Source organism: Babylonia areolata, chromosome 28 (genome assembly GCF_041734735.1).
Source record: "Babylonia areolata isolate BAREFJ2019XMU chromosome 28, ASM4173473v1, whole genome shotgun sequence".
Classification (NCBI taxonomy): domain Eukaryota; kingdom Metazoa; phylum Mollusca; class Gastropoda; order Neogastropoda; family Buccinidae; genus Babylonia; species Babylonia areolata.
The window spans coordinates 16,742,486-16,767,485 of NC_134903.1; the positions used below are offsets into that span (position 1 = coordinate 16,742,486).

The 25,000-nt window shown below is 42.4% G+C and overlaps 1 protein-coding gene across 1 annotated transcript in view; it reads right to left on the reverse strand.

Moving 5' to 3' along the window:
• Positions 1–17,660, reverse strand: part of LOC143301997 (metabotropic glutamate receptor 6-like) — a 22,782-nt gene extending 5,122 nt beyond the window's left edge. Inside the window, exons 1-6 of the mRNA XM_076616481.1 lie at positions 17,436–17,660; positions 12,278–12,425; positions 8,845–9,040; positions 6,343–6,520; positions 828–1,094; positions 1–413 (exon numbers count right to left, since the gene is read on the reverse strand). The exon at positions 1–413 is cut by the window's left edge and continues 640 nt beyond it. Of these exons, the coding sequence (XP_076472596.1) occupies positions 1–413; positions 828–1,094; positions 6,343–6,520; positions 8,845–9,040; positions 12,278–12,425; positions 17,436–17,660 (1,427 nt within the window). The remainder of the gene's footprint in view (positions 414–827; positions 1,095–6,342; positions 6,521–8,844; positions 9,041–12,277; positions 12,426–17,435) is intronic.
• Positions 17,661–25,000: the final 7,340 nt, after the last annotated feature.

The following is a 25,000-nucleotide window of genomic DNA, read 5'->3' on the forward strand; positions in this document are numbered from 1 at the left end:
GTTACAGAGTCAAACTCGAACACTTTCACTCTGTGGTACTCACGAGAAGAACGTGCCCTCATCTGCCAAACATCATAATGCATCAGACGATCCCCGTTCGAGTCCAACTCCACGAAACCACTGTATCCATTCAGCCTCGTGGTTTTCAGTTCATGCAAAAGTCGAGGCCCTGTCACACAGTTTCTGGCGTCAGATCTGCTGACATGACTGCAGTTGGCACTTTGAAGGACCCGCGCTGTGGCATTGGCAATCAGGTAGACAGCGTCAGCGATATAGCCCAGTTTCGGGTCTCTGTAATTTTTAGTGAAATTCGTGTCACGGACAGTCTTTGTGTTATCACACGAACCTTTCTCAAAAGAACAGTTCACATGTTTTTCCCACTGGTCACGGAGCCATGGGCTCGATGTTTCGTTCTGTTGACCAGAAAACAGGAGACTGAAATGAATGGACACGATGGGCATAATCAAGAAACAATTAACAAAAGTTCTTGAACGCTTCCCCAATGAAAGTTCTCTACTTTCTTTGATCTACCAAATGCACCCCTCTCTCTCTCTCTCTCTCTCTCTCTCAAATACACACATACAGGCTGACGGGACACACACACACACACACACACACACACACACACAAAGAGAGAGAGAGAGAGAGAGTCAAAGCCAAAGACAGAGACAAAGAGAAGATAATTATTCATAGTTTTCCTTTGACATCTCACAGAAAGAGAGGGAGAGGGAGACAGAGACAGAGACAAAGAGAAGATATATGATAGTATTCCTGTGACATCTCACAGAAAGCAGCCATGACAACGTTCAGGCTTCACGAGGACTCACGGGTGTATGCTTCTCGAACCAGTCGTCAAAATCATCCATGAAAGCAGTATGGACGTCCACCAGCAGCGAGTCCAGCAACAGATGATGCACGTCATCCAAACCTTCAGACCCTGACCAGCCATCAGTGCCGATCCAGATAAACGATCCATGGGACAAGAACCTTCCCGTGGCGGCGATCAGCAAGTGGACGCGGTTAGTCACCATGATGGCCACTACCACGCGGGCACGACGGTACTCTTCCACCAGCTCCTTAGCAACGGAGTCCACCTGGTGAACAAAAAACAACTCTGTGCTGCTGACAGGCTGACGTGGAGTGCATATATGTATTTGACTGTGCTTTCATATCTGTGAAACTGCGTTTTTGGGGGGCATATCTGTTATGCATGTGTGGGTGTATGTGTGAATGTGTGTCTTCATGTTTTATATTTATTTGCTTATTTATCATCATTGTTGTCTTATTTATTTAATTATTTATTCATTATTATTATTATTTTATCATTATTTTAATTACTACTACCTTTTTTTTATATCATAATTATTATTTATTTATTTATGTAAGCTTATATATTTTTTTTTTTCTCAAGGCCTGACTAAGCGCGTTGGGTTACGCTGCTGGTCAGGCATCTGCTTGGCAGATGTGGTGTAGCGTATATGGATTTGTCCGAACGCAGTGACGACGCCTCCTTGAGCTACTGAAACTGAAACTGTTATGGAGTGCATAGTTTACGAGTCCGCCTGGCGAGCAACAAAACAACACTGTGTTGTAGACAGGAAGACGTGTACCGTTTAGTCCACGAGTCCGCCATGCGAACAACAAAACAACAATGTGTACGTAGACATGGCGACGTCTTGTGTGAAGTCCACTTACCACACACATGAAACTGGCCAGTACATACCATGTCACAACACAACACAGCCCATAATGCGCTGGCTGAGAATTACACGTCACAGATTGTCCACTGATCGTTAGGACACAAAAATTCTAGAGCAGATTTATAATCAACGAGTCAGACTATTCGATTTTCCTTTTTGTCTGGTCAATGTGAGTTGTTTATTGTTGCTTATAGTCCAGCCGACCGCACAGGGCCATGTCAGGACTGCCAAACCGTTCAAATGCTCCACCGCGTCAACACAGAACTGTCACATCTACAACAACAACAACAAACATCAAGACAAACACACAAAGCACATGTCATGACACATTAACCCAACCATTTAGCTCCTTTGGGCAAATAAGACGAGGCCACGCTAAGGACGTCAGCTCTTCCACTGAATTAATCACTTGCAGATTACAAAAAAAAAAAAAAAAAAAAAAAAAAAAAAAATATATATATATATATATATATATAACAATACTTCAAAGCCTAACAAAAATACATAAACAGGCCATACAGGCAAATAACACTGCAGAATGTACAGCTAGTGCCCATCCCAGTGTTTACGATTTCACTCCTTAATCGCCAGAGCAAAAGCAGCACAGATAGTACATCACAGACTTCGGAAAAAAAAGAAACAAAAGTATCAAGGCTTGCTTGATAAATGTTAGGGGAATGGACTGGAAAGGCAGAAAAAAGGACACAACAATGCAGCAAGGGAAAAAAAAAAAAAAAAAAAAACAGGCATAAATAAAGATAGTAATAGAACAGAGGAAATTTCTAGCACAGAATTTTCAGAAGGTGGGGTTGCTGTTTCTGCTGAAAAAAAAAAAGAAAAAAAAACCCAAACAAACAAACAAAAAACAACACCGCGGCATCACCACGTGGAAATGTGGGTGAATATGGCTTCTCATAAATTATCAAGCGAATGGGCAGATCATCACAGTCAAATTCATACGTTCCAAGAAAATACTCATTTACTGATTTTGTTGAGACATACGCTAGATACAGAAAAAAAAAAAAAAAAAACAGGCCGAAGGAAAGTGGGGGAGAAGAGTGCAGAACCATTTGAGACAGAGAGAAAAACGGATAGGAGAGAGGGAGAGAGAGCAGAACCATTTGAGACAGAGAGAAAAACGGATAGGAGAGAGGGAGAGAGAGCAGAACCATTTGAGACAGAGAGAAAAACGGATAGGAGAGAGGGAGAGAGAGCAGAACCATTTGAGACAGAGAGAAAAACGGATAGGAGAGAGGGAGAGAGAGCAGAACCATTTGAGACAGAGAGAAAAACGGACAGGAGAGAGGGAGAGAGAGCAGAACCATTTGAGACAGAGAGAAAAACGGATAAGAGAGAGGGAGAGAGAGCAGAACCATTTGAGACAGAGAGAAAAACGGATAGGAGAGAGGGAGAGAGAGCAGAACCATTTGAGACAGAGAGAAAAACGGATAGGACAGAGGGAGAGAGAGCAGAAACATTTGAGACAGAGAGAAAAACGGATAGGACAGAGGGAGAGAGAGCAGAACCATTTGATACAGAGAGAAAAACGGATAGGAGAGAGGGAGAGAGAGCAGAACCATTTGAGACAGAGAGAAAAACGGATAGGACAGAGGGAGAGAGAGCAGAACCATTTGATACAGAGAGAAAAACGGATAGGAGAGAGGGAGAGAGAGCAGAACCATTTGAGACAGAGAGAAAAACGGATAGGACAGAGGGAGAGAGAGCAGAACCATTTGAGACAGAGAGAAAAACGGATAGGAGAGAGGGAGAGAGAGCAGACACATTTGAGACAGAGAGAAAAACGGATAGGATAGGAGAGAGGGAGAGAGAGCAGAACCATTTGAGACAGAGAGAAAAACGGATAGGAGAGAGGGAGAGAGAGAGCAGAACCATTTGAGACAGAGAGAAAAACGGATAGGAGAGAGGGAGAGAGAGAGCAGAACCATTTGAGACAGATAGAAAAACGGATAGGAGAGAGGGAGAGAGAGCAGAACCATTTGAGACAGAGAGAAAAACGGATAGGAGAGAGGGAGAGAGAGCAGAACCATTTGAGACAGAGAGAAAAACGGATAGGAGAGAGGGAGAGAGAGCAGAACCATTTGAGACAGAGAGAAAAACGGATAGGAGAGAGGGAGAGAGAGCAGAACCATCTGAGACAGAGAGAAAAACGGATAGGAGAGAGGGAGAGAAAGAGAACCATTTGAGACAGAGAGAAAAACGGATAGGAGAGAGGGAGAGAGAGCAGAACCATTTGATACAGAGAGAAAAACGGATAGGAGAGAGGGAGAGAGAGCAGAACCATTTGAGACAGAGAGAAAAACGGATAGGAGAGAGGGAGAGAGAGCAGAACCATCTGAGACAGAGAGAAAAACGGATAGGAGAGAGGGAGAGAAAGAGAACCATTTGAGACAGAGAGAAAAACGGATAGGAGAGAGGGAGAGAGAGCAGAACCATTTGAGACAGAGAGAAAAACGGATAGGAGAGAGGGAGAGAAAGAGAACCATTTGAGACAGAGAGAAAAACGGATAGGAGAGAGGGAGAGAGAGCAGAACCATTTGAGACAGAGAGAAAAACGGATAGGACAGAGGGAGAGAGAGCAGAAACATTTGAGACAGAGAGAAAAACGGATAGGACAGAGGGAGAGAGAGCAGAACCATTTGATACAGAGAGAAAAACGGATAGGAGAGAGGGAGAGAGAGCAGAACCATTTGAGACAGAGAGAAAAACGGATAGGACAGAGGGAGAGAGAGCAGAACCATTTGATACAGAGAGAAAAACGGATAGGAGAGAGGGAGAGAGAGCAGAACCATTTGAGACAGAGAGAAAAACGGATAGGACAGAGGGAGAGAGAGCAGAACCATTTGAGACAGAGAGAAAAACGGATAGGAGAGAGGGAGAGAGAGCAGACACATTTGAGACAGAGAGAAAAACGGATAGGATAGGAGAGAGGGAGAGAGAGCAGAACCATTTGAGACAGAGAGAAAAACGGATAGGAGAGAGGGAGAGAGAGAGCAGAACCATTTGAGACAGAGAGAAAAACGGATAGGAGAGAGGGAGAGAGAGAGCAGAACCATTTGAGACAGATAGAAAAACGGATAGGAGAGAGGGAGAGAGAGCAGAACCATTTGAGACAGAGAGAAAAACGGATAGGAGAGAGGGAGAGAGAGCAGAACCATTTGAGACAGAGAGAAAAACGGATAGGAGAGAGGGAGAGAGAGCAGAACCATTTGAGACAGAGAGAAAAACGGATAGGAGAGAGGGAGAGAGAGCAGAACCATCTGAGACAGAGAGAAAAACGGATAGGAGAGAGGGAGAGAAAGAGAACCATTTGAGACAGAGAGAAAAACGGATAGGAGAGAGGGAGAGAGAGCAGAACCATTTGATACAGAGAGAAAAACGGATAGGAGAGAGGGAGAGAGAGCAGAACCATTTGAGACAGAGAGAAAAACGGATAGGAGAGAGGGAGAGAAAGAGAACCATTTGAGACAGAGAGAAAAACGGATAGGAGAGAGGGAGAGAGAGCAGAACCATTTGAGACAGAGAGAAAAACGGATAGGAGAGAGGGAGAGAGAGCAGAACCATTTGATACAGAGAGAAAAACGGATAGGAGAGAGGGAGAGAGGGAGAGAGAGCAGAACCATTTGAGACAGAGAGAAAAACGGATAGGAGAGAGGGAGAGAGGGAGAGAGAGCAGAACCATTTGAGACAGAGAGAAAAACGGATAGGAGAGAGGGAGAGAGAGCAGAACCATTTGAGACAGAGAGAAAAACGGATAGGAGAGAGGGAGAGAGAGCAGAACCATTTGAGACAGAGAGAAAAACGGATAGGAGAGAGGGAGAGAGAGCAGAACCATTTGAGACAGAGAGAAAAACGGATAGGAGAGAGGGAGAGAGAGCAGAACCATTTGAGACAGAGAGAAAAACGGATAGGAGAGAGGGAGAGAGGGAGAGAGAGCAGAACCATTTGAGACAGAGAGAAAAACGGATAGGAGAGAGGGAGAGAGCAGAACCATTTGAGACAGAGAGAAAAACGGATAGGAGAGAGGGAGAGAGAGCAGAACCATTTGAGACAGAGAGAAAAACGGATAGGAGAGAGGGAGAGAGAGCAGAACCATTTGATACAGAGAGAAAAACGGAAAGGAGACACGGAGAGAGAGTAAAACCTCTTCAGATGATACACAAAGAGAAAAACAGATAGAAGGAGAGAGAGACAGAGACAGACCCAGAGAAAGAGAGAGACAGAGACAGAGAAAGAGAAGATCCTCTTCAGATGATACAGAGAGAAAAAGAGATAGATGGAGAGAGGGAGGGAGAGAAGAGAGAGAGAGAGAGAGAGAGAGAGAGAGAGAGAGAGAGAGAGAGAGAAGATCCTCTTCAGATGATACAGAGAGAAAAACAGATAGAAGGAGAGAGAGAGAGAGAAAGAGAGAGAGACAGAGAGTGAAAGAAAGAGAGAGAGAGAGAGCAGAACCTCTTCAAATGATGCAGACAGAAAAACAGATAGAAGAAGAGAGGGAGAGAGAGCAGGATCTCTTCAGGTGATACAGTGAGAAAAAGAGATAGGAGGAGAGAGACAGACAGACACACACACACACACACACACACACACACACACACATACACACACACACACACAGCAGGACCTCTTCAGATGACGTCCCGCAGCACGATCGAACCACAGCCATGCAGACGTTACTGTCTTTCAGCAGTATACTGAGCTGTTTGAAGCCGTTCTCCCCATACATACTGGGCGAATAGACCACGGAGACGTAGGTCCAGTTGTACATGAAAATCAGCTCAGCGATCACTTGGAACTGGAACCTGAAAATCACTCGGATCAACAAATGACTTCTACCGCTGATAAAGTACGGAAAGAGAGAGAGAGAGAGAGAGAGAGAGAGAGAGAGAGAGAGAGAGAGAGAGAGAGAGAGAGAACCCACACCAAAAAACACGAATAAAAACAACCCGAAAATCCAACCGAAAACTCAGTGGGGAGGGAAAGGCGGGACAAGAGGATGCCTTACCAGTTCTTACATAAATCATAACGATCCAAATCATATTTGACCTCACCATCAAATGTAAGTGTTTATCGAACTGAAGGTGGTGTACTGGAAAGGGAACGATTCTACCTACAAGTATCAAAACTGATCAGCGTTTCATTGTTTTACGATCATGATACAGACTTATAGAAATAGCTAAGTTTCAAACTTTTACTACCTTCGTCACGCCTTTCCAGTTTGGGCAGTCAGTAACAAAAACTCTAAATACTTATGCAGCACACACACCCCCGGCCCCCAATTCTTTTACTTCCAGGATAACAACAGAACTACTGGAGTTAAAAGATGTGTAAATATTGCATAAGCTGATCCATATGATATCTTTTGATCACCTTCAAAAGACCAGTGCTGGGATGTGAAAGCACAGCCAGACAGTCCTGATGATATTATCCATGCAACCTACACATCCAGTATCTGCCAAACTTTAAACGTCTCCCGTCTTAACCCTGACTTTACCGCTCAGATACTTCGTAAAAAGAAGTAGCTGTTACATGCCGTTCAGTTCCTTTAGGTACTAACTTTGAGAAAATGTGGCGTACAAAGAGTTCTTAACTGTGTGCCGACTCAAATTTTCAACCAGTTCATTCTGCTTAATTCAGCGCCTTCTTTATAGCAACTGTATGCAATGAGCATCTTGAACGTTTATTCAGTGTCATTCTTTGAGGTCTGTTCATATTATTTCTTTTGTTCTTTTAGCTGTGTGCAAGGAGTAGAATGTCATGCTGTCTGGAAACTTCCTGTGAAGGAAACGCGATTTTCGCTTGTAAAACAACAAACAAGAACCAACCCAAGAAAATCTTGCAGATCCAGAGGCTTAACATGATACAAGAGACAGGCAGTACTCATAGCTAACACATGATTCATGCCGAGTAAAAAGTTGAATAAGATTGATATATGATGAAAAAAGGACATTCCCTTAGGATTTTTTCAACTGATATTCAACTCCTCAACAGCAGCCTCCAAGCTACGTTAGAAGCATGCGTCCTTGGTACAGTTCACCTGGCACACATCCTCTTTTACACATCGAGCAGGAGTACATCTGTTGAACCACGTGGCTTTGTTACGACCTTGACGTGTGGGCATTCATTTGTTTGCTCAAATCAAGACAATATTAAGGAGGGTTTGCAGGCCAGTTTTTGTGGTGGAATTTCCGTCGCTCGCAGAGCGAGAAGTAGGTCATATGACGTCATGGGCAGCTCACCACCATAACTGACATCTCTGAGTTTGTACTGCCCGTCTTCGGACAACTTTTCGGCAGAGTTTATAAAAGGATCAGTTCGAATACGTAATGGCAGAGAAATGACAAAAAACAGGCTCAAAGTATACACAGCAGACTAAAGCAAATAATGGGTGTAATCATAAAACCAAACATACCTTATAAACTTGCAAAAATAGTCACCGAAAATGTAAAAAAAAAAAAAATCCTTTCGTCAGAACAGCGATTTCCACAACGAAGTTTTATCTTTTCGGTGACCTGGAAAAAAAGGAAATGGAGATGCACATGCGCAGGCGGTTCTCTCTAAAAAAAATAACGGTGGAACCTCCACAGAAATGAGACGAAAGTGGGTCTGCACACACTCCCTAGTTACTGTTCCTTTCCGGGCAAAATGTACACAGCATAATCACTCCAGACTTTCAGAAGTCCAGTTCTTTCGACAAAATTATAAACGGACGTCCGGACGCGTGCTGACACCGGACATGTAGGTAGATCATCACGTCCCATTCTAAGTCAAGTCACCGTGTCCAAAGGTGTGCACGCTACAAAAGTAAATGAAAAATCCAAGCATGTTAGAACCCCCCTGAACTCAGTACATTCGGAACGAAAGCAAGCTGTTCACGTTGAGAAGTCCCCGAGAAAAAAACAACAAACAAACAAACAAAAAAGCATATTTTTCTTTCCAATTGATCGCTCAAAATTGACTCTCATCGTACTACTGACAAACCGGAATTTAGAGATACGAGGGATGTTCATCAAAGATTGCCCCTGTCCCACTTCCCATGGACTGAGAGGAATGGAACTTGGCACATTAAGCACCTTACATTGTAACAGACGAGTGATTATTTTTAGAAACAAGAACAAGAACAGACCTGTCAGGTGGCACAACTCTCACAAAGTAGGGGAAGCGGTGAGTGTCACTGAGGTCATCACTGGTAGAAAAGACACTGATTAGAGGCACGTGGCTTGGCGCCAGGATATTGGCTGCCATCATAGACAGGCTGCTATAGCCGGCTCCTATGGCCGCCACCACGTCGTGCGGTGTCAGGCTGTCTTCGTCCGATGTGCCTGGGTAAAGCCATTTGGCAGACAGTCATACATACAGAAAGTCAGAGACAAGAGACGGTTTGGAAGAGACAGACTGGTTTTTGATAACTTGATGTGATGAAAAATGCAACCGCCTTTTTTGTAGTAAAAGAGACTTTGTTCATTAACTGTCCTTCTCAAGGCCTGACCAAGCGCGTTGGGTTACGCTGCTGGTCGGGCATCTGCTTGGCAGATATGGTGTAGCATATATGGATTTGTTCGAACGCAGTGACGCCTCCTTGAGCTTCTGATACTGACACCTTCCTCAGTTTCGAAAACATCCTTTCACTTTCAACCACGATCTGCATTGACGTTGCAGACATTGAATTCTCATCCCATGTTCGTAATCTGGGCATCATTTCGATCAGACCCTATCTTTCAAAGAGCATATTTCGAATGTTTGCAGGTCGGCCTACCTAGATCTCAAGGGAATAAACACAACCTATCACTATTTGTCCATAAATGCAAACAAAACTCTTGTCTAGTCTCTTGTTCTCGTCACGCTAGACCACAGCAATGCTTTACTCGCTGGCACCCTTGTGTACCTACTTCGCAATAGCCGAGTGATTGAAGCGTTGGACTTTCAATATGTGGGACCCGGCTTCGAATCTCTGTAACGGCGCCTGGTGGATAAAGGGTGGAGATTTTTCCGATATCCCAGGTCAACATTTGTATTTGTATTTGTATTCCTTTTTATCACAACAGATTTCTCTTTGTGAAATTCCCCCCAGGGACAGCGCGTCGCTACACTACAGCGCCACCCATTTTTTTTGTATTTTTTCCTGCGTGCAGTTTTATTTGTTTTTCCTATCGAAGTGGGTTTTTCTACAGAATTTTGCCAGGAACAGCCCTTTTGTTGCCGTGGGTTCTTTTGCGTTCGCTAAGTGCATGCTGCACACGGGACCTCGGTTTATCGTCCCATCCGAATGACTAGCGTCCAGACCACCACTCAAGGTCTAGTGGAGGAGAGAAAATATCGGCGGCTGAGCCGTGATTCGAACCAGCGCGCTCAGATTCTCTCGTTTCCTACGCGGACGCGTTACCTCTAGGCCATCACTCCACATATGTGTAGAACTGCTAGTGCCTGAACCCACTTCGTGTGTATACGCATGCAGAAGATCAAATACGCACGTAAAAGATCCTGTCAATGTTTGGTGGGTTGTGGAAACAAGAACATGCCCCGCATGGAGTGGAGTGATGGCCTAGAGGTAATGCGTCCGCCTAGGAAGCGAGAGAATCTGAGCGCGCTGGTTCGAATCACGGCTCATCCGCCGATAATTATTTTCTCCCCCTCCACTAGACCTTGAGTGGTGGTCTGGACGCTAGTCATTCGAATGAGACGATAAACCGAGGTCCCGTGTGCAGCATGCACTTAGCGCACGTAAAAGAACCCACGGCAACAAAAAGGGTTGTTCCTGGCAAAATTCTGTAGAAAAATCCACTTTGATAGGAAAAACAAATAAAACTGCACGCAGGAAAAAAAAAAAAAAAAAAAAGGGTGGCGCTGTAGTGTAGCGACACGCTCTCCTTGGGGGAGAGCAGCACGAATTTCACACAGAGGAATCGGTTGTGATAAAAAGAAAATCAAAATACAAAATACACAACCCAGAAAAGAGAGGATGGCTGCATACACGGCAGAGTGAATGAAAAAAACAAACAAACAAAAATAACAACAAAAAAAAAAAAAAAAAACGGTCATACAAGCAAAATTCTACATGTCTGTCTGAAAGTGTGTATGTGTGCGTGCCTGAAATATATAAATGAATGACATAGGAAACGAATGATGAGCGCCCAATGGCAGCCGTCAGTCGGATCTACCCAGGTAGGCAGCCTGTTGTGCAAAGGACCCCGAATTTGCAAAGCGCTTAGAGCTTGGTCTCCGAGAGATGGTAGGTGCTATATAAATATCCATATCAAATCTCAAATTAAATTAAATTAAATCACATGCTTCCAAAAACGTCCAGAACAAAGCATCGAAGCTGATTTTGAAATTCCCCAAATGTGAACATACCACTTTTTTTTTTTTTTTTTTTTTTGAAATCTTTGCATTGGCCCCCTGTTCAGTTTAGGATTTCGGACAGACTTTCTTCAGTCGGTTTGTCATCTGTGACTGCTGGCACTGTCTCTGATACCCGTCATCACTACACCCTATCTCGACATCTCCGTTCTTCCATAAAATAATCGTGTTCTCTGCGTTCTGTCTGTCATTTACAAAATCCCTCAATCATCGAAGGCTAGTCTTTCCTTTCAGGGTCAAACCCTCTGGAACATTCTGCGCAAAAGAAAAAAATATGATACACTCCACTTTCACAGCCAACTTAAAGTTATTCTCTGAAGACGCAAGCATGTATGGAGCGTTGATATTTTTGTCCACTAAACCATGCTGAAATGTTTTGTGTAGGTGCTTGTGCGTGCGTGCGTGCGTGCGTGTGTGTGTGTGTGTGTGTGTGCGCGCGCGCGCGCGCGAGTGACTTTCATGAGAGGGGGCAGATGTCTGTATGCAATGAGTGTGTAAATTGATGCATTTCATTATTTAAATCCTATGAGTTTTCTACATATGTAAAGCGCGTTCAGCTTTATTCGAGAAAAAGTGCCAGGTGAGTGTTATTATTATCATTATTATTATTATTATTATTATTATTATTGTTGTTATTGTTGTTGTTATCATTATTATGCATGTAAGTGCAGTAGTTAAATAACAACGTTGACATGTGTTTATTTCAATACGTGCAATATTGCATAATTCTCTTGTCGATGTCACATGAGAACGACTTTGGAGGAGTTGTGCACTGGGTTGTGGTTGAGTGTATGTTTGGAAGCGTCGGCTTTTTGAAATCCAAACAGCTCTTTTGATGGCTTATCTTATCAAACTTCATTTTGTTGATATTCTTCGACAAAATGGTTCCCAATCAAAACGTACATTTTCTTTGGTGTGTGTGTGTGTGTGTGTGTGTGTGTGTGTGTGTGTGTGTGTGTGCGCGCGCGCGTGTGTTTGAGTGTGTGTGTGTGTGTGCGCGCGCGCGCGCGCGCGCTACTTCATAGTACAAATCATAAATGGAATCATTGTATACGTGCACGTACGTGTTCTTGTTTGAGTGAGTGTGTTTGTAGTAATAAATACGTTGATGAATTAATTGTAAAAGATAAAAGAATGAAATAAAATATTGTGAATGAATGAATAGATTATTTGATAAATGAATGAACAAGCAAACACAGTACCTGAGCAACGGGTCTGTGGCACAAAAGACAAAGCGAAGGCAGTGGTGAAGCGTTTGCTAGTACAGATGTCCTTGATGACAAATCCCAGTTTGAGATTCTTTGGCAGTGCATGATGTTTGTTGATGCGTTTCACTACATAAGCCACGACCTGCAACATGCCCTTTAGAAAATTTCGCCACGTCTCATAGTTTTAAACAGTAATTCAAATGAAAAAAAAAAATCTGAATTAAATTCAAAATAATAATTAAAAAAAGATGCGTTGCTATTAACGTTTGAAAACAAAACGTTGACTCAGACACATTGCAGAGGAAAAATGATCAGAAATACAACTGTGAACTATGGAATATGAATAATAAAGCTCATGACATAGAACAGAGCACATAATACACTGTGACATTTGACCCTGGGGAGAAATGAGTTGAGGGGAGACCGATCCTGGGTCAGTCACCATCCTCCGGATGTCCAGAATCACAAGTAGGCGGCCAAAAAGTTTTGTTTGGTGGTTTCAAATCAATGACGCAATCAAAAGCAAGATAGCATCATCTGGTCACTGCCAAGAGAATCGCCCAAGTCAACGAAAAGAGCCTTTGATCTCTTAACAACCGCTAAACCATTTCAAGAAATTGGAGCTGACATTTCTGAAGCAGGAAAACTGTCATATTTAGTAGTAATAGACTATTTCTCACGCTAACTTGAAATAGCATATTTGCCCTCAACAGGATCTGCAAGTCATAGCCAGGCTAAATAACAATAACTGCACGTTATGTCATCTCAGAAATTGTCTACACAGACAACGACAATAATCAATTAACCTCAAGAGAAAGCTTGAAGTTCGCAAAAAGACTTGGGGCTTTGCTACAGATACTTCCAGTCTGTGTCATGCTCAGTCCAACGGGGAAGCAGAAAGAGCTGTACAAACTGCGCAAAAGATTCTCAATCAGGAAAATCTATTTCTTGCTCCACTGTCCTACAGAGCAACAGCAAGATCACTCTCAGGAGTCAGCCCAGTTGAACTTTTAATGGGACGTCAGCTGAGGACAACACCACCTACAAGTTCTGCAAACCTGGAAGCAAAGAAATAAAACTGACAGAAAGAGAGTTGCTGAAAAAGACAAAAAGAGCAAAGAAATGAACAAGAAAACATTTGACAGATAACATGGAGCACGATCAATTACAGTACTGATTACCAGGAGATGTAGTTATCACGAAACTGGACTTTGAACAGAAATAGAAAAATCCAACCACAGTCATCAAGAAACGTGCTCCAAAATCGTACACCGTAGAAACCAATGCAGGATGGAATCCAGTGTCGACGAAACAGAAGACATCCGAAACTGGTGCAGCAAGGTTCCAGAAACCACTCAGGGGCATTCTCTCCTGATGTTAATAATAATATTAATAATAATGGTATTTATATAGCGCTGAATCTTGTGCAGAGACAAATCAAAGCGTTTTCGCACCAGTCATTCACACGCGTGCATAACTCTAAAACTGGAGAAACTGAAAGACAAGGAAGAGGCAGAGAAGGGAGGCTATTTTGGGAAGAGGTGGGTTTTAAGGCCAGACTTGAAAGAGCTGAGTGTGGAGACTTGACGAAGCGAAAGAGGAAGTTCAATCCAGTTGCAAGGTCTAGAGAAGCAGAGAAAGAACGGTGGCCAACAGTCGAATGTTTGAATCTTGGTATGCGTAAACAGAGTGGATCCGACTCTACGACCCACTATTTGCCATGTCCCACAAAAAATACTCACCTGAGGTCCCATCCTATTTCCACTCCCGATGCAGAAACGAGACGTGCTGAACACAGCCTACGTGTGAAACTGACAATGTTCAGTCTAGTCAAGAAGAACCATGGGAGGAGAAGCTAAGGACCGGACAAAACAAGAAGAAAGAGAGGAAACCCGATTCAACGTGATCCTGATCCTGAAGGACTGTTTTCATCCACTGGTGGAAAAGTCGTTCCAAAGACTTTGCAAACACGCAGTTGACGCATTGTCAAACGACCTGCTCGATACCCAGAATAACTCTTTTGTCCATGATTTTTTTTTTTTTTTTTTTTTCGATTAACATTTTGCAGACAAAGAGATAGGGGGCCGGTTAAATGAATGCATGAGTGTTTCGTTATGGTCATTTCATATGTTGCTTTTCAATCGATGGTTTCTTGGTTTGTTTTGGTTTTTGTTTTTTTGTTGTTGTTTTTTTGTTTGTTTTTGTTATTGTTTTTTTAATTTTCAGTGTGTGTGTGGGGGGGTGTGGGGTGGGGGGTGGGGTGGGGGGGTTACACGTGTTTCGATAGATTATCCATTTCAAAGGATGGAGATGCTGCGCTGTTCATCAACATATACGGGCACGAGTCACTTTACAAGGAGCTGGTTCTAGAATACCGGAAGTAAACCTGGGCCATGAAAAAAACGATTAACCTTTTTATTTGTTTGTCTTTACTGCTGGACTAGCTGCCATGATGTGAGTAGATAAATAAACAAAGAGACGAATAAATCAACTATTAAACAAACGAATAAATAACGAAACAGATAAATACATAAACAAATAAATGAAAAAAACAAATGAATGAATAATTGAATAAACAGATAAATAAATGAATAGGTAAATAAATAAATAAAGTATTTGTTCGCATTCATAAAGGGGGACACGAACGTTAGGTGGGTCTGTTACTGACTGTGAATAAGCTCACGACTATTCGTAAAATAACGAGAACAATATATAAATGAAAAGTGAAACGAACGAACGAATGAATGAATGAATAAATGAAAAGATAAGAAAAACTCTAGATCTATCAAATAATGATAGTCAAATTTTAGTAGAATTTACAAACGTAGATTCAATCTCAGTGTTACATGCTCTCATATTTCGGAAAATGATAATAATGATACTACTACTACTACTACTACTACTACTACTACTGGGTCAAGCCGACGCCTCACTGTTTCGTAGATGAAACACAGACAAAACGGTACGGATCGCTCGACGGTGCGTTTTCATGTTTGATTCAGCAAGTGAGTTTACTGTTTGAGCGATTCGGATTCGGGAGCGTATCGTTGTGCCGCCGACCCGCTATGCCGCCGACCCGTTGTGCCGACCCGTTTACGGATTGTCTTTTGTCACAAAAAAGACAAAACAAGATGGGCAAGCCATACTAATAATCTCCCTTTTTATTTGACATTTGGGTCACAGTAACGTCACAAATGGCGCAACTGGGTCCAAACGTATGCATTCGCGAATCCATTTCCTTGTTTTGGGCTATAGATACTAGTGGAGAAATGATCTGTACAAGAAACTTTCCTTTAAAATTCGTTTCTAGCACACTTTTTTTTTTTTTTTTTTTTTTTTTTTTTTTTTTGCTTGTCATTGGTTTTGTTTCTCATTAAAAATGTAGAAAATTGAAAGTATTACATTTGTCCTGAATACATATTTTTTATCATTTAGTTTGCATTTGCACGAGCCCGCCTCTAAATGGCGAGTTTTAGTGTCATTCAGTGTTTACATCATAATATACGCCATTTGTGAAAACTGCTACTGTCATATATCACTTTTCACGCGCATGTGATGAAAAGCGAAAGGGAATAAAGCGGGATAGCGGCATAGCGGGTCGGCGGCATAACGGGTCGGCGGCATAACGGGTACCCCCCGATTCGTGTCATGTCGGTGCCGTTTCGGTGCCCTGTGTATGGAATTCCAGCTTGAATTTGTTCGATCTGTGTTGGATGTCCTGGCTGGCGTGATATACACATTCACTCCGGACAAGCCCAGTTTTTTCGATAAAATTATGATAGGTGAAATCTGACGCGTTCCTCCATTCCGATTATTTCCATCATGATGTCGTCTTCTCCGTGATTCATGTTAAGGCGACCCCTGATGTACAAACTACAAAAGTCTCCAACCTGTTAAACTTGCACAGAATACTAACACGTTCAAAAATCTCCTTGACACCATTACCATCTCAAAAGAAACATTTTTTTGGTTATGATGAATGAAAGCAAAGTTCTTGCAGAAGCGTACTTGCGTATCCCGCCCAACAATAACAAACAAAAGAACGAAAAATAAAAATAAAGAAAAAGAAAGAAAAAAAAAGAAGAAAAATAAGAAAAAGAAAGAAGTGAAGATGAAGATTTCGATGGGGACATAAAAAAGGCCGAGAGGTCTACGCAGATGACATGCCAGTCCCTACACTACTACTACTACTACTACTACTGAAAATACTCCAAGCATGTTCCAACCTCAACCAGTATAGTATCTTCGAAACTAATTCCCGACAATGGCTAGCTGGTCAATGTCGGAATTGGTGAATACGCCTTTGGTGGAAAAAACAAACAAAACAAAAACAAAACAAAACAAACAAAAAACCCCAGTGTTTTTTCTTCTTTTTTTTTCAAACTGATCGCTGAACTCTAATTGCCTCCAACTGCTCTGTACTGAAGAAGAAAAAAGGCAACAGCTTTCATGTGATTCACGCTTGTTTTGAAAGAAAGAAAGAAAGAAAAAAGCAGACAACGAAACAAAAAAATGCGGGAACAGGACGGGTTGGGTGGTGGGTGGTGGATGAGGTATCACCAGTACAGTTTGCTTTCTAGATCCAAATCATATTTGCTCACTATCAGAAATGAGTTTGCTGAAAACTTAAGTTTTGTGCCGGGAACAGAACGATTCCACAAAAATCAGCCAACGTCGTTCAGCATTTCGTTTTTTGCCCATCAAAATATAGATCTGCCATATAGATCTATCAAAGTTCAACACTTTCTGATTCTTCATCATGCGCTAATCTTCTTTTTCGGAGGTTATTCTAACTAAAATGACCATCAAATTACCGCGATTTGAGGATGCTTAAACTGTAGTTGTAGACGTTGTAGAATATCAAGGCACAGCTGGATAGTCTTGGTCACAAATGGATTGTGGCTAGCATTTCGCCAACTTATAGCTGTAGCATTCGCATCTAGCCTATCTAACTTTTAACCCATTCAGGTCAATTTCATTACTTTACGGTTATAAATATATATATATGTGTGTGTGTGTGTGTGTGTGTGTGTGAAAAAAGTAGCTGTCGCACGCTGGATGATTCTCAAAGAAACGGACTATTTGACAGGATGGCAAGTGATAAAAGAAATCTGAACGATACTGTAATATTTGGTGCACCATAATCACTAACCTCTGGCGTTCTTCTGCTGAAAAAGTGCGTAGTGCACGGGTTTATGGCAAACATCCTGGGTGCCAGAACCCCAAAGTTGATGTCAGCCAGCCGTTTGAAACTCTTTTTCGGGAGCCCTGGGATGAGGAATTCCCCTTGTACTCCCAGGCCCAGCCACAGTCCACTGTGTCCCAGGTACAGGAGACACATCAGCAGTGTCACCATCTTCCTTCTCAGCCTCTCCATCCTAGGCTAGCGCGCAACTTCCTTTATTAGCGACGGGACTGAAAAAAAGATGCTTCCGTTTGCTGATGGGACTTTTCCAGAATAGTGCATGTCGTTTTCATATTTTCCGAAGGTAACGTACCCAAATCAATTGTGCGGATTTAATAATTTTGCGTGATTGTACACACGAAAGTAATTAAAACAGTTCTAGTAAGCACGAGCCTGGTACACCGCGACAGATTCAAAAGGCAATTAGCAGTGTAACCCAACCCTCATAATATAGGCTTAAGACCCTAAGGAAATACATAAACAAATAGATAGATAAGTCATCAAATTAATGAATAGATAAATCAGGATAGAGAAGTAAATAACTAAACTCACTTGTGATACACTTAAAAAAAATTATTCCTTAAAATGTGTTCTGTATTTGTTATTATAAAGATTCGGGTTAAAAAAAAAAAAAAAAAAAGAAGTCCTAAGCAGATTCGAACCCCGCGTGTTCGGGTGAGAAGAAACCGTCTTACCCATAAGGATTCTGTTAGTTGTTTGTTCTTTTTCACTTTTTAACATTTTTTGTTTGTTTTGGTTTGGGATTTTTTTGTTTTTTTATTATTGTTGTTTTGTTAAGTCCTTTTTTTGTCTCGCTAGAAATTCTAACACTAGTCAGTATCATACTCGAGTCAGTAACAGCATTATTATACACATCAAAAACAAAACATTCTCCACCTAGTTTACTCAGTGAGCCAACAGCGTCAAAAGTAAAACAATAAATAAGGATAGTAACTCTTGCTCCATAAAGGTACTACTTTCGTATCAATGCTACAAATTGCTTCCTTTTAACTGGCTTACGGGTAGTGCAAACAGATATGGTGAAACACATTGAAACATTGGGGGAAAAAAAAAGCAAACAAACATACTTCAGTACATGACACACAGAAGAAAAAAACCCCAGAATCTTCCTGCAAGAAACTTTATAAACGTAAAGATGAATAAAATGTAGAGGACGTTTTGGGGTGAGTTTCTCAGTGCCTTTTACTTTCTCTGTGTGTTAGATGACGGGAAACATTGAGATGTACTGGCTTTGTTGACGTCATCAGTACAACGAGCAGTAACAGGTGTGTACTAACAGCAGTCACAGGTGTGTACTAATAGCAGTCACAGGTGTGTACTAATAGCAGTCACAGGTGTGTATCACTGTTGTCATCAGTACAACGAGCAGTCACAGGTGTGTACTAATAGCAGTCACAGGTGTGTACTAATAGCAATAGCAGTCACAGGTGTGTACTAATAGCAGTCACAGGTGTGTACTAATAGCAATAGCAGTCACAGGTGTGTACTAATAGCAGTCACAGGTGTGTACTAATAGCAATAGCAGTCACAGGTGTGTACTAATAGCAGTCACAGGTGTGTACTAATAGCAATAGCAGTCACAGGTGTGTACTAATAGCAGTCACAGGTGTGTACTAATAGCAATAGCAGTCACAGGTGTGTACTAATAGCAGTCACAGGTGTGTATCACTGTTGTCATCAGTACAACGAGCAGTCACAGGTGTGTACTAATAGCAGTCACAGGTGTGTACTAATAGCAGTCACAGGTGTATCACTGTTGTCATCAGTACAACGAGCAGTCACAGGTGTGTACTAATAGCAGTCACAGGTGTATCACTGTTGTCATCAGTACAACGAGCAGTCACAGGTGTGTACTAATAGCAGTCACAGGTGTGTACTAATAGCAGTCACAGGTGTGTATCGCTGTTGTCATCAGTACAACGAGCAGTCACAGGTGTGTACTAATAGCAGTCACAGGTGTGTATCACTGTTGTCATCAGTACAACGAGCAGTCACAGGTGTGTACTAATAGCAGTCACAGGTGTGTACTAATAGCAGTCACAAGTGTGTATCACTGTTGTCATCAGTACTACAGGCAGTCACAGGTGTGTACTAATAGCAGTCTCGTGCTGAGCGAACCGTCAATCAATTAGGGGCCGTCCACACACACACACACACACTGACACACACCAAAAAAACAAACAAACAAACAAACAAAAAATGGTGATCAACTGTTCGTTTAAAACCGTCGTACACGACGAAAAATGGAAATACAAATATCAAGGTAACCGTCTGAGCTTCGACGATGGGAAGCATAAACATGAACTATTACGCCTTCAGTTCGAAGTTAAGGTCGATGACGTAATTGTATCGTACTGACGTGTATCCGTTTCGTGTGTAATCAGAAGAACCGGCCAGGTCGTTTCTATAACTTTGGAACTATAACTACGATAAGATAAAAACTTTGTAGCTCAAGCAAACAGCGCCGACCGCACGCTCTTTCAGTACACGTTCAACATTCTTCAGTGGGACATATGGCAACAGCCCTAACGTAGTGATATTCTACTCGCTCGCCATCCTTGAAATAACTCAGTTATACTGCTCAGCAACAACAGCATAGAAGAAGAAGAAGAAAGTACGCGATGTCGCCTGGCCGAGTTTTAAACACTGTTTTCATTTATTGTGCCTGTGTTGTTGGCCTGATGATTTTCCTTACGCAAGGTAATGATAATTATATTCTTTGTGTGTCAGTGATTTGTTTCATTCTGCAGTGTCAGTATCAGTATCAGTAGCTCAAGGAGGCGTCACTGCGTTCGGTCAAATCCATATGCGCTACACCACATCTGCCAAGCAGATGCCTGACCAGCAGCGTAACCCAACGCGCTTAGTCAGGCCTTGAGAGAGAAAGAGAGAGAGAGAGAGAGAAGATAAATACATAAAAATACTACTACTAGTACTACTACTATTTATAAGGCGCAAAATCTTGATGAAGTCAAATCTAAGCCGCACAAAAAAAAGAAAAAAAAGAAGAAAAGACAACAATGATGATAAATAAGCAAATAAACGTAAAACATGCACACACACACACACACACACACACACACACACACATGCATAACAGACATGCAACAAACATGCAGTTTCATACATATGAAAGCACAATCAAATACACATAAACGTACATGAACCCCAACACACACACACACACACACACACACACACATTACCCTGAACCCCCCCCTCCCCCCGCTCCTCCACACACTCATTCATTCATTCTGTATGAATCAATAGCGCTACGTGTCGATAGGGCTGTTAGAGTATAATCTATCGCTACCCGTCTTAATAGCGCTACTGACACGTAGCTATAATGATAGACACACGTACCATGTCGCCGCTCTGTCGATACACACGTACTTGGTATACCCGTCTACCTCTGAATCACGATCAGGATCAGGATTTGGGGCGTTGTTATATATACAACTTAGCCATTTTTGGCTTTTTATGCCACTTCAGATTTTACTCCTTTTTATTGTTGGTCAGGTCGTTGACTAGCTCAGTCATTTTATCCATCAAAGTCGTATTTCGTTTTTTGTCAATAACTCATGTTTATCTATGAGGTTCTTAAAAGTATTTATACTAGGTGCACGTTTAATATTGTTTGTTAATTTGTTCAAATAATTTGTTACGCTGTTACTAAATGTAAACTTTCTGAAGTTTGTTCTGGAATAATTATTGTTTAAATATTTTGTCTGTACTGTAGTGTCTGCCTTTGGAGTACAAAAAAAACAACAACAACAACAAAAAACCATACTTTGTTTACATCGTCAACCCCATGAAATATTTTGTACGTCGGTATCAAGTCCCCTGTTACTCTTCTTGCTTTAACTCTCTCCATACGAACGGCGGAAGAGACGACGTTACCAGCGTTTCACCCCAATTACTATCATCAAAATATTGCAAGCGGAAGGCTCTTATACTGAAGACGTGAATGTTGACAAAGAATACCACAATTCTTACGACGGAAGCTAAAGGTTGGGTCATTCAGACACCCACTGGACATCCGAGGGGTCTGTGTAGAGGAGAAGAGAGGACTGGCCGTACTGAGTGAGTTAAGTGATGGTAGTTGTACGTGGTTTTGACATGTAATATTCTACTTGCTCGCCATCGTTGAAATAACTCAGTTATGCTCCTCAACAACAACAACAACAACAACGAAGAAGAAGAAGAAGAAAAAAAACAAAGTACGTGATGTCGCTTGGCCGATGTCGCGTCCGCCTAGAAAGTGAGAGAATCGGAGCGCGCTGGTTCGAATCACAGCTCAGCCACCGATATTCCCCCCCCCCCCCCCCCCCGAACCCCCCACCCCCCTCCCTCTCCACAAGACCTTGAGTGGTGGTCTGGACGCTAGTCATTCGGATGAGACGCTAAACCGAGGTCCTGTGTGTAGCATACACTTAGCGCACGTAAAAGAACCCACGGCAACAAAAGGGTTGTTCCTGGCAAAATTCTGTAGAAAAATCCACTTCGATAGGAGAAACAAATCAAACTGCACGCAGGAAAAAAAGAGGAAGAAAAAAAAAAGGGGGGGGGGGGGGGGTGGCGCTGTAGTGTAGCGACGCGCTCTCCCTGGGGGGGAGTAGCCCAAATTTCACACAGAGAAATCTGTTGTGATAAAAAGAAATACAATGTCCGAGATTTGTCTGCTTGTTTCTCACCCTCTGTTTCATGACTGACAAAAGGCCTACGCCTGTCTCAGTTCTATAAACTACTACCGTACATAGCTGTTCGTGTGCACGCGCCCGCATGTTGTGTGTGTGTGTGTGTGTGTGTGTGTGTGTGTGTGTGACATGAGTGTGTGTGTGTGACATGAGTGTGAGTGTGTGTATATATGTGTATGTGTGTGTGACATGTGTGTGGGTGTGTGTGTGTGTGTGCGTGCGTGTGTGTGTGTGTGTGTGTGTGTGTTTGTTCTTTAGTTTAGCGTCTTTTCACTATTAGTGATATTAGACGATAAAGAAAAAGAAAGAACAAAAAGGGGGGGGGGGGGGGGGGGGGTAGGGAGGGGGGAAAGAGAAGTCAGAATAAAATAGAAAAGGTAGAACACTACTATGAAATGCATAACTAACATGAAATTAGCTTTAACAGTAACAATTCAATAATGATGATATTAACTAAAACCAGTAACATGATTATGAAGTACATTAAAGGAATGTAGAAATAGGGCTATGAACTAATGCCTTTGAAATTTCTACTAAATGAACCTCGTTAGAAATAACTTCCCCTAAAATCATCTGCAGTATTGTTACTCTCTGTGAAATACTTGGGCAAGAAGATACGTAACTGCTGACATTGAAACAAACTATGATGCAAGCCGAACTGCTTACCACAAATGCATATAACATTTTTACTATATTTTATCTTCAGCGCGTCAAGTTTGTGTGTGTGTGTGTGTGTGTGTGTGTGTGTGTGTGTGTGTGTGTGTGTGTGTGTGTGTGCGTGCTCGTTTGCGCGTGAACCTGATGTATGTAGTCTATGTCATTGTTTCTACTAATCGATTATTTTAGTGTGCATGCCAACGTTTCCTGTACTAGTAGGATGAGGATGACTGGTGTGTGTGTGTGTGTGTGTCTGTGTGTGTGAGAGAGAGAGAGAGAGAGAGAGAGAGCGGGAGACCGACCGACAGATAGACAGACAGACACACACACACACACACACAGAGTGAGAGATAGAGACAGAGAGACAGAACAGAGAAAGAGAGAGAGAGATCGAGAGAGAGAGACAGAGGACAAATAACAACACTTTCACGTCAATGTGCGTCCACATGTGACATTCTAAAAGCTTCGACAGAGCAGAAATAGAGACAGACACAGACAGACAGAGACAGAGAGACAGAACACAGACAGACAGACAGACAGAAGAGACACAAACAGAGACAGACAGACAGAGACATAACACACACACACACACACACACACACACACACACACACACACAGAGAGAGAGAGAGAAGAAACACAGACACAGAGACAGACAGACAGCTAGAGACTGAGACAGAGACACAGCCAGAGACAAAGAGACAGAAAGACTTAAGGAAACTGATAACAATACTTTCATGTCACTGTGCGTCCACCCCACCCTGTGACATTTTTCTTCTTCGTTCGTGGGCTGCAACTCTCACATTCACTCTGTGTACACGAGTGGACTTTTACGTGTTTGACCGTTTTTACCCCGCCATGTAGGCAGTCATACTCCGTTTTCGGGGGTGTGCATGCTGGGTATGTTCTTGTTTCCATAACCCACCGACACCCACATGGACTTCAGGATCTTTAACATGCGTATTTGATATTCTGCTTGCCGTATACACACGAAGGTGGTTCAGGCACAAACAAGTCTGCACATATTATGTTGACCTGGGAGATCGGAAAAAGAACCTCCACCCTTTACCCACCAGGCGCCGTTACCGAGATTCGAACCCAGGACCTTCAGATTGAAGTCCTACGCTTTAACCACTCGGCTATTGCGCCCGTCTGTGACATTGATTCTAAAGGTTCCGATCCACCGACACCCCCGGGAAGTGCCAAGCCGATCCCGTCCGACGATCCCTACCTTCAGCCGTCGGTCAATTTTGCCGCCGCTACCGCCAACCAGAGGTGTAACTGCCTGCAGTGTCAGACCCTTGTTCAGGTCACCAATGCCACGAGACAGGTGGGTTTTGTGTTTGTATTTCTTTTCATCACAACAGATTTCTCAGTGTGAAATTCGGGCTGCTCTCCCTAGGGAGAGCGCGTCGCTACACTACAGCGCCACACATTTTTTTTTTTTTTTTTGTACTTTTTTCCTGCGTGCAGTTTTATTTGTTTTTTCTATCGAAGTGGATTTTTTTTTTTCTACAGAATTTTGCCAGGAACATCCCTTTTGTTGCCGTGGGTTCTTTTACGTACGCTAAGTGCATGCTAGCACACGGGACCGCGGTTTATCGTCTCATCCGAATGACTAGCGTCCAGACCACCACTCAAGGTCTAGTGGAGGGGGAGAAAATATCGGCAGCTGAGCCGTGATTCGAACCAGCGCGCTCAGGTTCTCTCGCTTCCAAGGCGGACGCGTTACCTCTAGGCCATCACTACAAATATTATGTTGATGATGATGATGATGATGATGATGATGATATTGATGATGATGATGATGATGATGATGGTGATGATGATGATGATGGTGATGATGGTGGTGGTGAAATTGATGATGATGATGAAGATGATGATGGTGATGATGGTGGTTGTGATGATGATGATGATGATGGTGATGATGAAGGTGGTGATATTGATGATGGTGACGATGGTGAGGATGATGATGTTGATGATAGTGATGATGATGATGATGATGACGATGATATATATATATATATATATATATATATATATATATATATATATATATGTAGACAGATATATAGATAGGTAGATAGATAGATAGACAGACAGACAGACAGACAGATAGATAGATACAAAAACAACAAAACAGCAAACGACAACAAC